The following is a 17460-nucleotide window of genomic DNA, read 5'->3' as shown; positions in this document are numbered from 1 at the left end:
AAATGAAGAAACAGTGTTTCGCTGTGGGTTTTTTTTTTTTTACCAACGCGCCTTCCGAGCCGATTTCAACATCCGTGTGCCGAATCCCCAATGTGATCACCAAGGTATTCCTCCAGGTACAGTTTCCATGTTTTACTTCAGCTCATGATTGTGGTTGACGTCGATTTCTGTTCCATACACAACTAATTGTTCCTTCCCTTTGGAAACCCGTTGTTCTTCAATAAGATAATATTATTTTATTTAAAATGTGCAACTTTCCTCACGTGAGGAACAATAATTAGTTGTGTGAACGTCACAAAGTGCACCATCCGACAGATGGATGTTAAACTAAGAGTCCCATGTGCTCGCATTAGTTGGTGGACGTCAAATAGCCCACGGTGCCGTTTGTAAAAAGTAGGAGAGTTGTCGCCGGCATCCTGGCCAAATTACAAATTCCTTTCCCCTTCAGTGAAACTTCTGGTGTGGCCAGCCTATGAATGAAAGGCTTGGGCAAAAAAAAAAAAATTCTGGTGAACCTCACACGGTGGGAATAATTGGGGCCATTATCGCAATATCAGTATCAGTAGCAAATGGATTAAGCGAGCATTTCATCACCAGATTCGATCGTGTAATGGTTAGAGCGTCCGGCGTTCAAACCTCGGCCGAGACATCAAAAGATGGTCGTTTGTCTGCTTTATCCTTTTAAAATGCTGAGCGTCAAGCAAGGAAGCAGCAAGTACCATTTATAAAGCCTTTGGCTGCAATAATCAAGCCAAAGTCAGGCTAATTCCATTGCACTTGCCATTGTTTCCATAAGGCTTCGTCAGCCAGAGAAATGGTTGGCAAAATGTACTCCACAGGTGATATTTAATGATGAATAAAATGGTACAAAAATGGTCCAAAGTCACAGCATTCTTGGTAGAGGGTGAGGGGAGGTAAATGAAATTGGTGGCGATAGGTGATCTTAATTGGACCACTTTATGATGCGACAAAACACTATTTTTTTTAAAAACAAAACGTTTTTTTTTTTTTAATGAGGAATCGGTTCATGCAAGACAGTTCCATGTATGGCATCAAACTCACAGCTACAGCCACTCACAATGCACCAGTACGCTGCTGAGAACCGCAGCACGATGCAACACAAGCAAGCGGTCGAGCATGCAGAACAAGGACATACCTCACGGTTATTTACGATCACACGAACATCCAACCAACCAGGACGATTCCAAGCAAGCGACGACCACCTCACCGGTGGGACGAAACAAGTAAACACTCTCGGCTTGAATATGAAAAAAACAGCCAAAGGTCTTTCACCAAATTGGCTGCGAATTTCAGAGCTGCGATCTTTTCCGGGTTCTCAAATGTTTTGCCAATGCCAACCTTGAACTATGCGATGATAAAAGACGTCGGACAAACGGAATGCGAGCATGATAAGATGCTCCCAAGCTCTGCTAGTAGTGTGGGGACGAGGGCTGATGGGAGAACAGGTGAAATATCCTGCTTTTTTTCCCCCCCATACAGTCCCTGAACAATGTTGGGAATTTCAACAGATCTCGCACACGGAATGCTTCGAATTTAAGGCGCAAGTTTGACCGTCACAGTCGGAAATAGATCCATGACCGTTTGATATTAGTGACATCATGCACGCGAGCGAGGCCTACGTCAATCCGACGCGGTCAAATAACCATGAAAACTCGCCAGGAGATTGCTTGTGTAAGGGTGTTGCTCCGATGGAATGCATGAGAGGATTCTCGGCCGGGAGCTGCAAACATCTCTCCATAATCATCATTTTTCTTTTTTTTTCAACTATTCAAGGTTATTTATAGTTTTGTGAAGGATAGCTCAAGCAAGAGATACGTCAAGCAAAAGTTAGTCGATTGGTGTGGTTTCCATTCATAGCCTACAGTGTCCAAGATAACGAATAACGGACAGTAGGTGTGAAGGTCCACTCAAAGCACATCTCGCCCTCACATTGCAGACACGGCACAGGAAAAACAAGTCAAGATGCAATATGGCATTTTTTTGTAAAAAAAAAATAAGAAGAAGAAGGAAAAAGGAACCTTGTACATCACAGGTCAGTGGCAATATTCCATTGAATGTAACAAAAAAAGGAAGTTTGGTTGCTAAAAATAAAATAATCCTGATAATAATGTTGTTTTACCCATAAATAATCTGAGCCACTAAGTGGTTCAGAAAGAACGGCTGAAAAATCTGGGAAGGGTTGAGTGGAGGACGTGAAGATGGTGAGGAGTCATGCGGAGGAGCCTCGCTCATTGGGTCCCCTAACTATGCGGGCTGCTTGGCCCATTTTCTTTTTCTTGCCGCTTTTGACGAACTGTAATGGCATAACATAGGCAGTGTTAGCATCGTGACAGGTGATAACATTCTTCACGTTAGAACCCTTTATAGTCTCGCCACTAGGCCCACGAGTCTCCTACATCAAGAAATCCACAAGATTACAATTTGCATTCCACAATGACTACATACCTATGTCATTGTTTTTGGTGATGGCATTGGCAGCACGTGTACGTGGACCCTGTTGTTCAAAATGGTACCCTAACTTCAGCAAGTGTGTGTTATCTTCCAGGAGGGTTGCCAGTTCCATCTCCACCACGTTTCCCAGCTGCTGCCTCTGTATTCATTGTGCACGCACACAGCAAATCAGTTATGCTTTTGTTGCGTCATTTGGAGCTGTTATTATTAGCGCGTCCCCCGCTCAGTGGGAGACGGGGTTTTGCAATCTCTTGTGTGTGTGTGTGTGTGTGTGTGTGTGTGTGTGTGTGTGTGTGTGTGTGTGTGTGTGTGTGTGTGTGTGTGTGTGTGTGTGTGTGTGTGCGTGCGCATGTATTTATATATATATATATATATATATATATATATATATTCACACACGTATGTGCGTGTGTTAGTTGTTGGTGCTGGCTGCTATTTCCACATGCGTGTGAGTTCCAGGAAACATTTGAGCTTTTGTCATCAAATTTTCAATAAAGCTATATTATGAGAATATGGAGAAGATAAATTCATAATTTTGTTAAAAGGTCAAACGTCAAAGTCACCTAAAATCATCAATCATCACCCAATTCACCTGAAATTCCAATTTAATATGTGAGCTTTGTCATAAAATTTTCAGCATCGCATTATTATGAGAATATGAAGAAGGCAAAATAATAATTTGTCAAAAGGCCAAAGGTCAGCATCACACATAATCGTCAATTTTCATCCAAACGACCTGAAATTTAAAGAATTTGCATATTGGGTCACTGCATTGGCTCAATTCGAAGCCAGAAGCAAATAGGTTTTTTTTTCAGAATAAAAGGTCAAAGGTCAATGTTGCATAAAATCTTAAATTTTCATCCAATTGATTTGAAATGTAAGCATAGTTTGCATATTGGGTCACTGAAGCCTATTGTTTTTGAGGTCGAAAGGTCAAGGTCACTTAAAATCATCAATTTTTTGTATTTTTTTTTTTTAGCTGTTTTCATCATGTTTTGTTTACGGAAGAAGTCTGAATACAAAGAGGACATGGACGGGCTTTGTACTGCCAGATGCTTTCTAGTTTTATTTTGAAATTCTAAGAACGGGAAACAAGAACATTGAGGATGGGTTGACGTCATTTGCCAGGAGCCAATCACAGTGCACATAGGCTCTCACAGCCAATTAGCAGCATAGTCCATGCTTGCTTTGCCTGGGCAATGTGAATAATTTTATCAACTTATCAATATGAACATTTATTAATGTGAATAATGAAAATGTTTTTCCCAAATAAAATTATTTTTGGATTCTGCATTGCATCATGGACATTGCATCATAACAACTTGGCGATGAATATGGTGCTATTTAGAAATTGGGCGATCAGCGGTTTTGAAAGAAATGCAAAACTGACACACAGACAATATAACAATAACATGATTTTGTAGGGCGTTATACTTTTTTATTGGCCCGACATCAATGATTAGCAGCCTGACATAGCCATTAGCGGCCCGAGGGCCCGAACATTACTATTATTACCACTTTTTCAAGGCAAACACACTGAGGATGAACTGAAGCTTCATATCGCATTATAGTATAATTTATATTTCACGTCAGTTCACGTCAGTGAAATTTAACGTTTTTTTTTTTTTTTTTTTTTTTTTTTTTGTATACAGAATCGAGGCACGTGAAAGAGCTAACATTTATCACAAAAGAAAAATCAGACAAACAAAATATATAAAAAGAGGGAGCGCAAGACAAGATGGGGAGAGAAGGCGAAGCACACAAACACAACATTTGAGAGAAGGGACATCGGGAGATGTGTGGGAGGGAGAGGGCTTGGGGGGAGGAGGCGTGGGAAGGGGAAGGGGGGTGGGAGAAGTATAAAACACAAGGACACCAAGGACTGAGCAGAGAGTCTTGATTTTAAAGTTTAACCATAAGAGGGTTGCAGGCAGATCTTGTGCGACCTGTAGGAATATTTGGGGGACAGAGCCCAGAGAGAGCTGGGGGAGCAAGGCCGGAGAGGAGTCGGTAGAAGACGGAAAGACCAGCAACCTGCCTGCGGTGAGTAAGTGAAAGGCCCTCGGAGATAGCTTCATCGCGGGAGATTCCAATGATTCTGAACGCTTTGGTTTCAACAGCGTGAAGACGAGCTAGGTGTGAGGCAGGAGCACCAGCCCAGAGGGGAGAGCAGTACTCCATCGAGCTGCGGAAGAAAGCCTTGTATGTGGTGAGGAGCTCAGGTGTGCCAAGGAAGGACTGCGCACGGCGGAGGATGCCCAGTCGGCGACTGGCTTTGGAGGCCAGCTTGGAAATGTGGTTTTCCCAGGAAAGATCATGGCAGATAGTGAGACCCAAAAGCTTGAGTGACAGAACTTCTTGGAGAGGATTATTCAGAAAGTGGATGGGAGGGTTGTCCAGTCTGGTATATGTTCTGAAATGCTGTTGGAAATGCTGTTGGTATATGGAAATATGGAAATGCTGTTGAATGCAGAGAATGAATGGGATGGCAACATAGAGAGTAACCCAGTTTTATGGCCGGCAGAGAAGATAACTGAGAAGGAAGCTGAGGAGGCGATAAAAGCAATGAAAAGTAGAAAAGCGGGAGGGCCGACGGGAGTTGTGGGAGATATGTTGAAGGCAGCAGGAAGTTGGGGTGTGAAGAAAATGACATAATTTGGCATATGACATTTGTCTAAATGACATTTGGATAATTGATTTGATTTGACATTTGGATAAATGACATAATTTGAATCATAAAATGAAGAAAATGACAGATCTGTAATCTGGTGGTGAAAGAAGGCCGCATTCCAGTGGTTTGGGAACCGAGTACCCTCGTCCCGCTATACAAGGGGAAAGGTGACCCTCTGGACTGTGGGTCGTATAGAGCGATAACGTTATTGGAGCAAGGAACGAAGGTATTGGAAAGGGTGTTGGAGAAGAGGATAAGGAAGAAAGGAAAGATCGACGAAATGCAGTTTGGATTTATGCCAGGAAGAGGAACGACAGACGTGCTTTTTATTGTAAGGCAGTTGCATGAGAAGTACATGGAGAAGAGGAAGAAGTTGTTTCTTGGGTTTGTTGATCTGGAGAAAGCATTTGATAGGGTTCGACGCAAAGTAGTGACATGGGCATTGAGGAAGTTAGGAGTGGAGAAATGGTTGATCACAGTAGTGATGGCAATGTACGAGAGAGCGCGCACAGCTGTAAGGACGAAGGACGGGAACAGTGGTGATTTTGAGGTGAAGGTGGGAGTGCATCAGGGGTTGGTACCAAGTCCACTACTATTTGTAGCTGTGATGGAGGTGCTGGCTCGGAACGTAAACGAGGGTTTACCGTGGGAGTTGTTGTATGCAGATGATCTGGTGTTGATTGCAGAGAGTATGGATGGACTGAAGGAGAAGATGAACATGTGGAAGGCATGTATGGAGGCAAAAGGTCTGAAGGTGAATATCGGAAAGACGAAGGTGATGGCAAGTGGTAAAGCATGTGGTGAGGTGGAAAGAACTGGGAAGTGGCCGTGTGCTGTGTGCAGGAAGGGTGTCGGAGTGAACGCCATTCAATGTACAGGGTGCGCTGAGTGGGTTCATCAGAAACTGTAGTAGTCTGAGAGGGTCATTAACCAGTGTGGCAGCTACATTCAAGTGCAAGGTGTGCACAGAGGGAGCTGCAAATGGAGGAAATATTGACTTGGATCTTGGAGACGGCGGGAAGCTGGAAGGTGTGAAAACATTTTGCTACATAGGAGACATGTTGAATGGAGAAGGGGGATCAGACTCGGCAACGGCTGCTCGAGTGAGATGTGCATGGAAGATGTTTCGGGAACTGAGTGGTGTGCTGACGAGGAGGGGAGTGTCGCTGAAGCTGAAGGGAAAGGTGTATGCTGCATGTGTGAGAAGTATTATGATTTATGGGAGGGAGACATAGATAATGAACGTAGAGCAGCAACGAAGGCTAGAAAGGGTGAGGGTGGAAAGGGTGGAAATGCGAATGGTTCGGTGGATATGGTTCGGTGGTTCGGTGGATATGTGGAGTATTGTTGAGAACATGTTTGTACATGTTGATGTTGATGTTGATGAAGTTGATGTTGATGAAGTTGAAGTTGATGAAGTTGAATGTTGATGAAGTTGATGAACGTTGATGAAGATCCGTACATTCGTTCGTACATTCTGGCCCGTACATTCGTTGGTCGCTCCGTAAGTTGTAGTACGAACAGTGGAGTCTGGCAGCGCACTTTTCTCCAGGTTTTGCAGCTCAGTTTCCGACAGTTCGCTGTCGTTGTCATTATAAACAGAGATGTTGCCATTTTGATGCTGTCGTCTGTCAACGTCGCATGACGTGACGTCACAGAGGTCATGACCTGGGCCGCGGGCTGTTATGAAAATCTAGCTCTCATTAGCGGCCCGCGGCCCTCAGATGATGGCATCGAGTCAAAGTGACGGGCGTTATACAGTTTCACCATGCATTGAAATCGGCGATACTGGACTAGTAACGCCTTCGCAAGTGGTAATAATGGATCTTATTACATAGCTGAAACACTGCGAGGATGTCTGTACTTGCCCCAATGTTTTCATCCCAACTCCTCGACCGTCCTGTGAATTTAAGTCGATGTTGGATTGAATGTAAGCAATAAAAAGTGCAACAACTGTGCAATACCAGAAGCTGCCACAAAAGTCTTTTGGAGATAAATTAAGAAGTAAAGCTGAAAGCATTTGGATTGTGGGAAGTGACATAGAAATCTTACCTGGTTGTCGATCTTGAGCTCCGCTAGCGTCGTGTTCTCTCGCAGAGCTTCAATGAAGGCGAGGATGCCTTTGTTGGTGAGGAAATTTGTTTCGATGTTCAGGCTATTTAGGGTTTTGTTAACCCTCAGCATGTCAGCAAAAGACTGCATAAACACAGACGACCTTGAGTACAACCCATCGAAATATGAGAACCGGATGATTCAAACAATACAACTGTTGTTTAAAAAACTGGCACCATCACTCAGGTGGAACAATCTAAACATAATAAGCTGTCCTGTGGAAGGGATGTTATACTGGTTTACCTGTCTACATTCTGCTCTACATGTGAAATATGTACTGGCAAGCTTAAACAAAATGTCAGCCTTCCAATATGTCCAATTTAATCCTGCTTACAGTTTGTGGTGCATACATACTCTCAATCCCCATTTTGTATAATCTTGCACCATGGAAATTATTGTACTCCGCTACTTTCCTATGCCATCTCCAGGCACTGCATAACGTCATTGCTGGGCACCAAAGGGGAGTACTCAGTTTTCACTCTGGTTGTTTGTTCGCCCGGGCGATATCTCAGCCATCCTTTGAGCTAGGAAGCTGAAATTTGGGCACAATAGTGAGCAAGTCCTTTGGCAAAAACAGTAATTTTTGTTCTTTGATTAATCGATTACTTGATTATTTATTTTATTATTATCGATTAATTAAGTACTTATTTATTTTCTTTCTCATCTGGGCAATATCTCAGGCACCTTTTGAGCGAGGAAGCTAATATTTGGACACGATAGTGACCAAGTGATGTGGCTCTTAAGGATATGTTTGATTTATTGATTAATCGATTAATTATTTATTGATTAATCAATAAAAAAAAAATTCCGATTAACGACTTATTTAATCATCTTTCAGAAAGTTACAGCTTTGGATGAAGCACTGGTGGTTTAGGTATTCTATGAGCCAATTGATAAGAAAATATTTTATAACGATTATTTATTGATTTTAATTATGCAATTAATCAATAAAATATTGTACACCTCTCCCTCCCAATACAATCTCTATGAGCTGCACGGCACTATTGCCGGGCGCCCAAGGCGCCCCGGCAATTCCGCGCTGGAGGATATTTATTTATTTGGCATGGGGGAAGTGTATTTTGAATGCATCTGTACTTATTGTAATTAAATGTTGTGCAATGCTTTTGTCAATAGCTAACATTTGCAGTAGCGTCACATATATAGTCATATTTCCTCGCTATGACTGGACACTATGCAAAACAAGGGGTTACCCAAAATATTGCACATGTAAATGGGGGTTGGAAAGTGGTTAAACTTCATTCAAAGAAACCTGTAACAATGAGGAAAAGGAGCGATGAGGAAGAAGAATGGAGAAAAGATGTCAGGAGAAGGTAAGTGCTGTGATGTGAACAAAGAGGAATCTGAAGACAAATGGGGGAGAGACTTTAAAAAAAACGAATTCGATAATGCAACACATCAGTGTTATTCCTTTGCGCAGCGACAAATCAGAACCAGGTACAGGTGCACTTTTCATCTTTATTATTATGGAGGTCTTCTAAGGAGATTGAGCAACGTTGTATGATTAATTCTTGTACGAGGCGGTAATTTTACCAAGACTCTGAACAGATTGGAGGGTGGAGGATAAAAAGACTTTCGACACAGGTTAGGTAACCCATTAGATAATGTCTGAAAATAAATAAATAAATAAAGAGACAAAACCTTGTGACAATGGCACAACAGTTGACCGTACACAGAATCTTTTCTGGGGTGAAAGGTGACCAGAGAGGAAGGTTGGTAGAACTTGAACCACCGGTCATGCCAGATTGTAAAATAAATAAACTTGGATCGCAAGAATTAAATGAAGACATGACGAGTATGTACGCAAGATGATAGTTAAAGGTAAAGAATTTTGATTTATTGACATCGGAGGTAGAAGAAACAGACAAGAGGGGTATCTGAGGTACCAGAGCAACGGGATCGTTGCTTCGAGTGGCCACCAGCTTGAAGCTTTCCACATGGGTGTTGTGCTTCATGGCTTCTGCAAAATCTTTCAATGTTGTGATGGGAATGTTCTGCAAGACAAACATGGAGGAAAAGGCAACAAAACAGAGTTACAGCGCAATGGTAGCATACTCATCTGTCCAGTCTGGGTTTCATTCACAACGGATTACATTCTGACTACCAATGGCCATCCTGGTGCTTCACAGACAAAACGTCGAAGTGAAGAGCATTGTCCTATGATAGTTAACAGTATGCTGGCTATCTCATCTGCAAGCACACATTTGGCAGATATTCCCAGTGCAGATTGAAGAGTTTAAAGTCATCAATTAATATTGTGTTTTTATCTTGAAATTAAAATGTAAATTTTTTTTATTTGATTATGAATTAAAACATCTAGCATTTTTATGCCTCCGCCGACGAAGTCATTCATTATGTTTTCAGGTTGTCCGTCCGACTGTCCGCCCGTCCGCGATAGGTTTCAATACCGCGATATTTTAAAATGCATGTTGTGTTGTTGTTGATAACTTGAGAATGGCTGAAGGGATCTTAGTCAAACTTGTTGCAGGTATGTATAATGAGGAAAAGATGAACGGATTAGATTTTGAGGTCATGAGGTCAAAGGTCAGAGGTCATTTTCGGTTAAAAAAAAATCCTGTTACCGCGATAACTTGTGAACAAGTGATGGGATTCTGACCAAAGTTGGTACAAGTATGTATGATGATGCAAAGGTGAACTTATTACTCGCCAAAGGCCAAAGGGTATTGCATTTGAGTCTGTTTGTCTGCACAGAATAAATATGATTTTCTCTGCAACCGTTGGTCCAATTGACAGGAAATTTTCACCACAGGTGCTCCTCCTCCTGTATAATTTTGTAATTATAATTATGACATCATAGGTCACGTGTTACGCGAGCCATATTGGAAAAATGAAAAAATTTGCACCTCTATTTTCGAAAGCACTGCATAGAAAAAAATCGAGACATGGCTCATTGTAAAGAACTCTCCATGGGGAATAACATGTTAATGACGATAGGTGCCTCCATTATGACGTCATAATTCGACAAGTACGAAACTTCATCTGATCAAGATGAAATTTGTTGAGCGTCATGTAGGGATAAATTGGTGAAGAAAAATATGATGACGTGATCGGTCAAGTGATTCGTCCTCCATATTCGCTTTTTTTTTTTTTTTTTTATATACTGAATCGAGGCTCGTGAAAGAGCTGACAACCGCGAGGGAAAGACAAAGACAGTACATGGGGACCGCGAGGGAAAGACAGTACATGGGGACCGCGAGGGAAAGACAAAAACAGCACATGGGGACCGCGAGGGAAAGACAAAGACAGTACATGGGGACCGCGAGGGAAAGACAAAGACAGTACATGAGGACCGCGAGGGAAAGACAAAGACAGTACATGGGGACCGCGAGGGAAAGACAAAAACAGCACATGGGGACCGCGAGGGAAAGACAAAGACAGCACATAGGGACCGCGAGGGAAAGACAAAGACAGTACATGGGGACCGCGAGGGAAAGACAAAGACAGTACATGGGGACCGCGAGGGAAAGACAAAGACAGTACATGGGGACCGCGAGGGAAAGACAAAGACAGCACATGGGGACCGCGAGGGAAAGACAGTACATGGGGACCGCGAGGGAAAGACAAAAACAGCACATGGGGACCGCGAGGGAAAGACAAAGACAGCACATAGGGACCGCGAGGGAAAGACAAAGACAGTACATGGGGACCGCGAGGGAAAGACAAAGACAGTACATGGGGACCGCGAGGGAAAGACAAAGACAGCACATGGGGACCGCGAGGGAAAGACAAAGACAGCACATAGGGACCGCGAGGGAAAGACAAAGACAGTACATGGGGACCGCGAGGGAAAGACAAAGACAGTACATGGGGACCGCGAGGGAAAGACAAAGACAGCACATGAGGACCGCGAGGGAAAGACAAAGACAGTACATGAGGACCGCGAGGGAAAGACAAAGACAGTACATGGGGACCGCGAGGGAAAGACAAAGACAGTACATGGGGACCGCGAGGGAAAGACAAAGACAGCACATCGGGACCGCGAGGGAAAGACAAAGACAAAGACAGCTTTAACACAAAAGCCTTTAAAAAACACCAAAAACACATCCTGGCGAGGGTCTACAATCTTTCTAGTTTGATTTTTGGGTCTGCAATAGGTCTGTAACTTGAGAACGGCTGAGGGGATCAAATTCAAAATTGGTGCAGGTATGTATAATGATGTAAAGATGAAGTGATTATATTTTGGGGTCAAGAGGTCTAAGGTCAAATGTCAGATGTCCCGTGAGGTAAAATTTTTGTTACTGAGCTAACTTGTGAACCAGTCATGGGATTTTCACCAAATTTGGTATAATTATATATTATGATGCAAAGATTAGCTGATTCGATTTTGGGGTGAAGTGGGCAAAGATCAGAGGTCATGTTAAGTTACAATAACATCATTACCGTGACAACTTGAGAACGGCTGAAAGGATCTTGGTCAAACGTGGTGTAGGTATGTATAATGAGGTAAAGATGAACCATTAGATGTTGGGGTCACAAGGTTAAAGGCTAAAGGTTATGTGAAGTAAAAATTACGTTGCCATGTCTACTCGTGAACCAGTGATGGGATTTTGAACAAACTTGGAATCAGTATATGTGTGTGTGTGTGTGTGTGTGTGTGTGTGTGTGTGTGTGTGTGTGTGTGTGTGTGTGTGTATGTGTATATATATATATATATATATATATATATATATATATATATATATATATATATATATGTTGCAGTGATGGTTGTCCTTCTGAAAGTTTCTCCCATCTCCACACAGGATCTCTGGGCTCAGCCAGAGTGACCATCAGGTTCTTGGTCACCTCTCTTACCAAGGCCCTTCTCCCCTGATTTCTCAGTTTGGCCGGGCGGCCAGCACTAGGAAGAGTCCTGGTTGTTCCAAACTTCTTCCATTTAAGAATTATGGAGGCCACTGTGCTCTTGGGAACCTTCAATACAACAACAACAACAACAACATGCATTTCAAGGCCATTTTCCCTGCTAGAGCGGGGGTTAGCCTAACGAGTGCTTCAATGCAGCAGAATATTTTTTGTAGGCTTCTCCAGATCTGTGCCTTGACACAATCCTGTCTCTGAGCTCTGCAGGCAGTTCCTTCGACCTCATGGCTTGGTTTTTGCTCTGATATGCATTGTCAGCTGTGAGACCTTATATAGACAGGTGTGTGCCTTTCCAAATCATGTCCAATCAATTGTTTTTACCACAGGTGGACTCCAATCAAGGTGTAGAAACATCTCAAAGATGACCAAGAGAAATGGGAGGCACCTGAGCTAAATTTCAAGTGTCATAGCAAAGGGTCTGAATACTTATGTCAATGTGATATTTCAGGTTTTCTTTTCAATAAGTTTGCAAAACTGTTTAAAATCCTGTTTTGTCTTTGTCAATATGGGGTATTTAGTGTAGATTGATGAGGGAAAAAATGAATTTAACCATTTCCGCATAAGGCTGCAACATAACAAAATGTGAAAATAGTGAAGGGGTCTCAATACTTTCTGAATGCACTGTATATACATACAGTCACATGAAAAAGCAAGTACACCCCATGTAAAGTTTTGACTTTTTCAACATATTTCAACATACAGCTATTTGATCTTCATTTCAACAATATTGATAGATAAAGGTGATATAATATAACAAATATCATGAAACATTTACATTTTGTAGTCCATTGTGTAATTTAAATAAACAAATGCAAATTTCGCATGTGGAAAAAGTAAGTACACCCTTGGCTCTAATAGGTGGTATTGCCCCCTTTGGCAGAAACAACCTCAAGTAGGCGTTTCTTATAACTGTCTACCAGTCTCTGACATCAACTGGGAGAATTTTTTGCCCACTCCTCCATGCAGAATTCTTTCAGCTGTGCGATGTTTGAGGGGTTTCTTGCATGCACAGCTCGTTTCAAATTCCCCCACAACATCTCAATGGGATTTAGATCTGGGCTTTGACTTGGCCATTCCAGAACCCTCCATTTCTTTCTTTTCAGCCATTCCTTGGTGGATTTACTGGTATGTTTAGGGTCATTGTCATGTTGCAAGGTCCACCTTCAGTTGAGCTTCAACTTTCCGACAGATGGCCTCACATTATCCTCAAGCACCCTCTGGTACAATGAAGAATTCATAGTGGATTCTATGATGGTGAGCTGCCCAGGCCCTGATGCAGCAAAGCTGCCCCAAACCATAATATTTCCACCACCATGCTTTACAGTTGGTATCAGGTTCTTGTGGTCAAATGATGTCTTTGGTTTTCGCCAAACATGTCTTCTGGCACTGTGGCCAAATAGCTCTACCTTTGACTCATCTGTCCAGAGCACATTGTTCCAGAAGTGCTGGTCTTTGCCTCGGTGTTCATTGGCAAACTTTAGCCTTGCCCTGATGTTCTTTCTGGACAGCAAAGGTTTCCTCCTGTCACACCTCCCATGTAGATCAAATTTGTGCAGCCTCTTTCTAATGGTAGACTCGTGCACTTTGACATCAACAGTGGCATGAGCTACCTGTAGGTCCCGTGATGACATTCTGGGGTTCTTAGAGACTTCTTTCAGCATCTTGCGGTCTGCTCTCTGGCTGAACTTGCTGGGGCCGCCTGGCCCGAACAAGTTGACAGTTGTTTGGAATCTTCTCCACTTGTAGATTATCTTCTGGACAGTCGAATGATTGATTTCAAATTGTTTGGAGATCTTTTTAAATCCCTTCCCAGACTCGTAGGCATCTACAACCTTCTTTCTGAAGGCCTCAGAGAGCTCTTTTGATCTCGGCATGGTGACGCCGCACACTTCAACAACAAAGAGCAAACCAAACTAAATGTCTGAGGTTTAAATAAGACAGGTTCCTCCAAGATCCTCTCTAACGATGTTCTAATCATTTGCACCTGAGCTGGTGCACCTGATTCTAATTTTAGGTATTTGAAGTAGTGATATATGTAGGGGTGTATTTAATTTTTCCACATGCGAAATTGGCATTTATGTTTATTTAAATTATGCAATGGACTACAAAATGTAAATGTTTCATGATATTTGTTATATTATATCACCTTTATGTATCAATATTGTTGAAATGAAGATCAAATAGCTGTATGTTGAAATATGTCACGTGACTGTATATGATGCAAAGATGAATTGATTAGATGTTGATGTCAAGAGGGCATAGGTCAGAGGTCATGCCAGGTAAAAATGTGATAACTTGTGATCAGCTGAAGGATATTTAAATTAAAACTTGGTACAGGTATGTACAATGATGTAAACATGATCTGATAAAATTTTGGGGTCAAAAGGTCAAGTTAAGTAAAAAATTATGTTGCCGTGCCAATTTGTGAACAAGTGATGGGGTTTTGAACAAACCTGGTATAAGTATGTATGATGCAAAGATGAACTGATTGGATTATGGCATCAACAGATCAAAGGTCATAGGTCATGTCAGGTCAGGTAAAAATCTGATAACTTGAGAACAGCTGAATGCATTCAAATCAAACGTGGTAGAAGTATTATTATGATGTAATAATGTGAGCGGAGGCATATTGGTCGACGTCATGACATTGAGAGTGTCGTTCTAGTTTTATCTTGAGATTAAGAAAAACAAAATATGTTTTTGGCATTACTACATCGACTAATCATGGCCATCCCTCGTAGGAACAAAACAACTCATTTTGCATCATGTGACTTTGAAGGGAACCCCTCCCAATCCACTTATTGATGGAAGTCTGTTGTTGATTTAAAGATCTCAAGGAGACTTTCCCAAAAAATAATAAGAGTAGGAAGACAGACCACAATGTGTCAGTACTCTACCAAAACCCCCAAGGGGACAAGAGCACCACCAGGCGGAACAACAACAGACATGTCACGATTTCCAAATTCAAAAGCAAATGCACATAAAATCAAGGAACAAACAATCAAAACAAAATGTACTTTTGGCCCCTCAAGCTTTGCAGCTCTTATTTGTAATCAAATCAATATACACTATCTCATGATGATATCTTTCATGAAGAACTGTTTATACGAAACAAAACAAAGGATGAACTCAGAAATGCTAACTATAACCGAGGAACATTTCAACCTATAAACCTTAGAAAATAAGCTCGTGCGAGAATCTCACCCTTCACAAGAAAAGATTCATTATGGAATGAGTAACAATTCTGAAACAATTCATTCAAATGGAATTTTACAGCAAATTAAGGTTACAAACATGTGTGGATAAATGAAGTTGGGTGGGGGAAGTGGGGCTAAGTACATTCTGATGCTTAACTGCCAATATCCAGAAAGATCATACCCAATATCCCATTTATAACTAGAACTGCACTCGTTAGAGTGCATACTATACATACTATTATCTAATCTCCACCAGGCTGAACAGCACGTTTTGTATCCCACTTATAAGGCTGGATCTGCTGACCTGAACCAAAATCGAATAGACTTGTTCTCGTCACCCAACCAACTCATCGACCTTGTTTTGTCATAACTCGTCCACAACTTTTAAATATCATGTTATACATCATTTTTGGCCCCATGTCTCAATGGTGAAGAATCACTTGAAAAACTAGATGGTATTCATAGAATACCCGCGTGCAGTCCCCAGAATACCCCCGGGCAAAGTGCAGTCAACTTTGTGCAAGCCAACTGTTCTGCTTTTTAAGGGGTTTTTTTCTTTCTTTCTTTGATCCAATATGGCTGCCAGACCATGTGACAAGTGACATTATAAATTTACATTCTCGAATTATAATTGTTGCGTAAATCATGCTCAAGAAATTTCAAACTGATCTGACTAAGCGTTGTACTTATTGAATTATGACGTCATAATGAAGGTACTGATGACATCATCATTAATATATCTACTTAGCAGGAGAACCCAGCATTGCTGGGGAGGGGGGGTGGGGGGGGGGGAGGAAGCAGGAGAGGGAGGGGTGAGGAAGATGAGAGGAGGGGGAGTGGAAAGATATCTACTATATAAAAGAGCCGTTGGTCTGTGTTTGTGTGTCGCCATTCTTCTCGGAGATGGCTGAACAGATCAAACTTTCAGAGGTTAATCAGTGAGTGCCTGCGAGTATTTTAGGAAAAGAAAAAATAAATAAATAAATAATAATAATAAAATCGCTCTATAGTGCCTAAGCCTTTTTGATTAAAGACAGTTATATAAAAGTACAAATTCGCATAAATAAATGCAACGGCGGATACTCCTGCTAGTCCGGCTGGGACCCCAAAACATTCCACAGAAGGTTATTATATTTCCTTTTGGTAAAATATGCAACTGCAATGGTTACGAAATGCTGTCCCCCTGTCATGTGACCAGATCCTCAGCTATGATTGGTGTACATTTGTGAGGGGCATACATACATCCACACACCAGACAGACAGACAAACACTGTTCCAAATGGCATTGCCCTATGGGCTACGCCATACAAATCTCATAACCAGATCCAGATCTTCACCAACATATAAGCATTTTGTCGTCACACACTCAACCTGTCCACCAAATTACGTCCAAGTCCGTCCACACCTTTTGAGATATCCTGTTCACAGACAGACAAACAGACAGACACAGGGGTGAAAACATAGCCTCTGTTCACCTTTCGTGGCGGAGGTAATAAAGGAACAGGAATAAATAAAACGTACACTATTATCTAAATATTTATTTGTGCATACAATGAGGAAACTAAATTTTTATGAAAACAATTGAGACGGGTGGGAGAGGAGGAAGGGGAGGTAGAGGTATAGGGGTGGGAAAAGGAGGGAGGGGATAACTAAAGCTTTTGCAAGGCCAAGTGGTGGATCTTCTCAAAAAGTCATATAAATTCTCACATAAAGTGAAAGCACATTACTTGGGTATCATACAATGTGTAATGCATCATAAACATTGCTGCCTTCACCTTGATGTTGTTTAGATTAACTTCACGGAGGCGTGGGTCATTGTCACGGATCCTCTTTAGTGTTTCTTCCACATTTGTTGGGTTTGGGGGCTCATCTGCGACCGGAGGGTACTGCTCCGCCTTCACCACTCCTGTACACAAGAGAAGGCCAAAGCCAAATCATGAGATTAATTAGTTTGGTTGCTCTGGTGATCACGTGCCCACATAAACTCATCTGAAACACAATTTTCGGTAAATTGATGAAACCTAGCTAAGATTTAAAACTGCTTAGAATCGTGCATTTTGTACATCAGTGTCTGAGACCTTGAGAGGTTTTATTAGAGATAAATTCCAT

General features: G+C 41.9%; 1 protein-coding gene across 6 annotated transcripts in view; it reads right to left on the bottom strand.

Annotated features, from left to right (window-relative positions):
• Positions 1-829: 829 nt before the first annotated feature.
• The window catches only part of LOC137429812 (tropomodulin-3), a 125328-nt gene continuing 108697 nt past the window's right edge, over positions 830-17460 (bottom strand). For all 6 annotated transcript variants that reach the window (XM_068120083.2, XM_078779888.1, XM_078779891.1 and 3 more), the window contains 5 exons: positions 17127-17257; positions 9160-9267; positions 7196-7339; positions 2467-2611; positions 830-2314 (listed from right to left, as the gene is read on the bottom strand). In XM_068120083.2, the coding sequence (XP_067976184.2) occupies positions 2262-2314; positions 2467-2611; positions 7196-7339; positions 9160-9267; positions 17127-17257 (581 nt within the window). In that variant the 3' untranslated portion in view covers positions 830-2261. The remainder of the gene's footprint in view (positions 2315-2466; positions 2612-7195; positions 7340-9159; positions 9268-17126; positions 17258-17460) is intronic.

Source organism: Myxine glutinosa, chromosome 6 (assembly GCF_964187855.1).
Source record: "Myxine glutinosa chromosome 6, kmMyxGlut1.1, whole genome shotgun sequence".
NCBI lineage: Eukaryota > Metazoa > Chordata > Myxini > Myxiniformes > Myxinidae > Myxine > Myxine glutinosa.
This window is presented reverse-complemented; position numbering and strand designations above follow the sequence as displayed.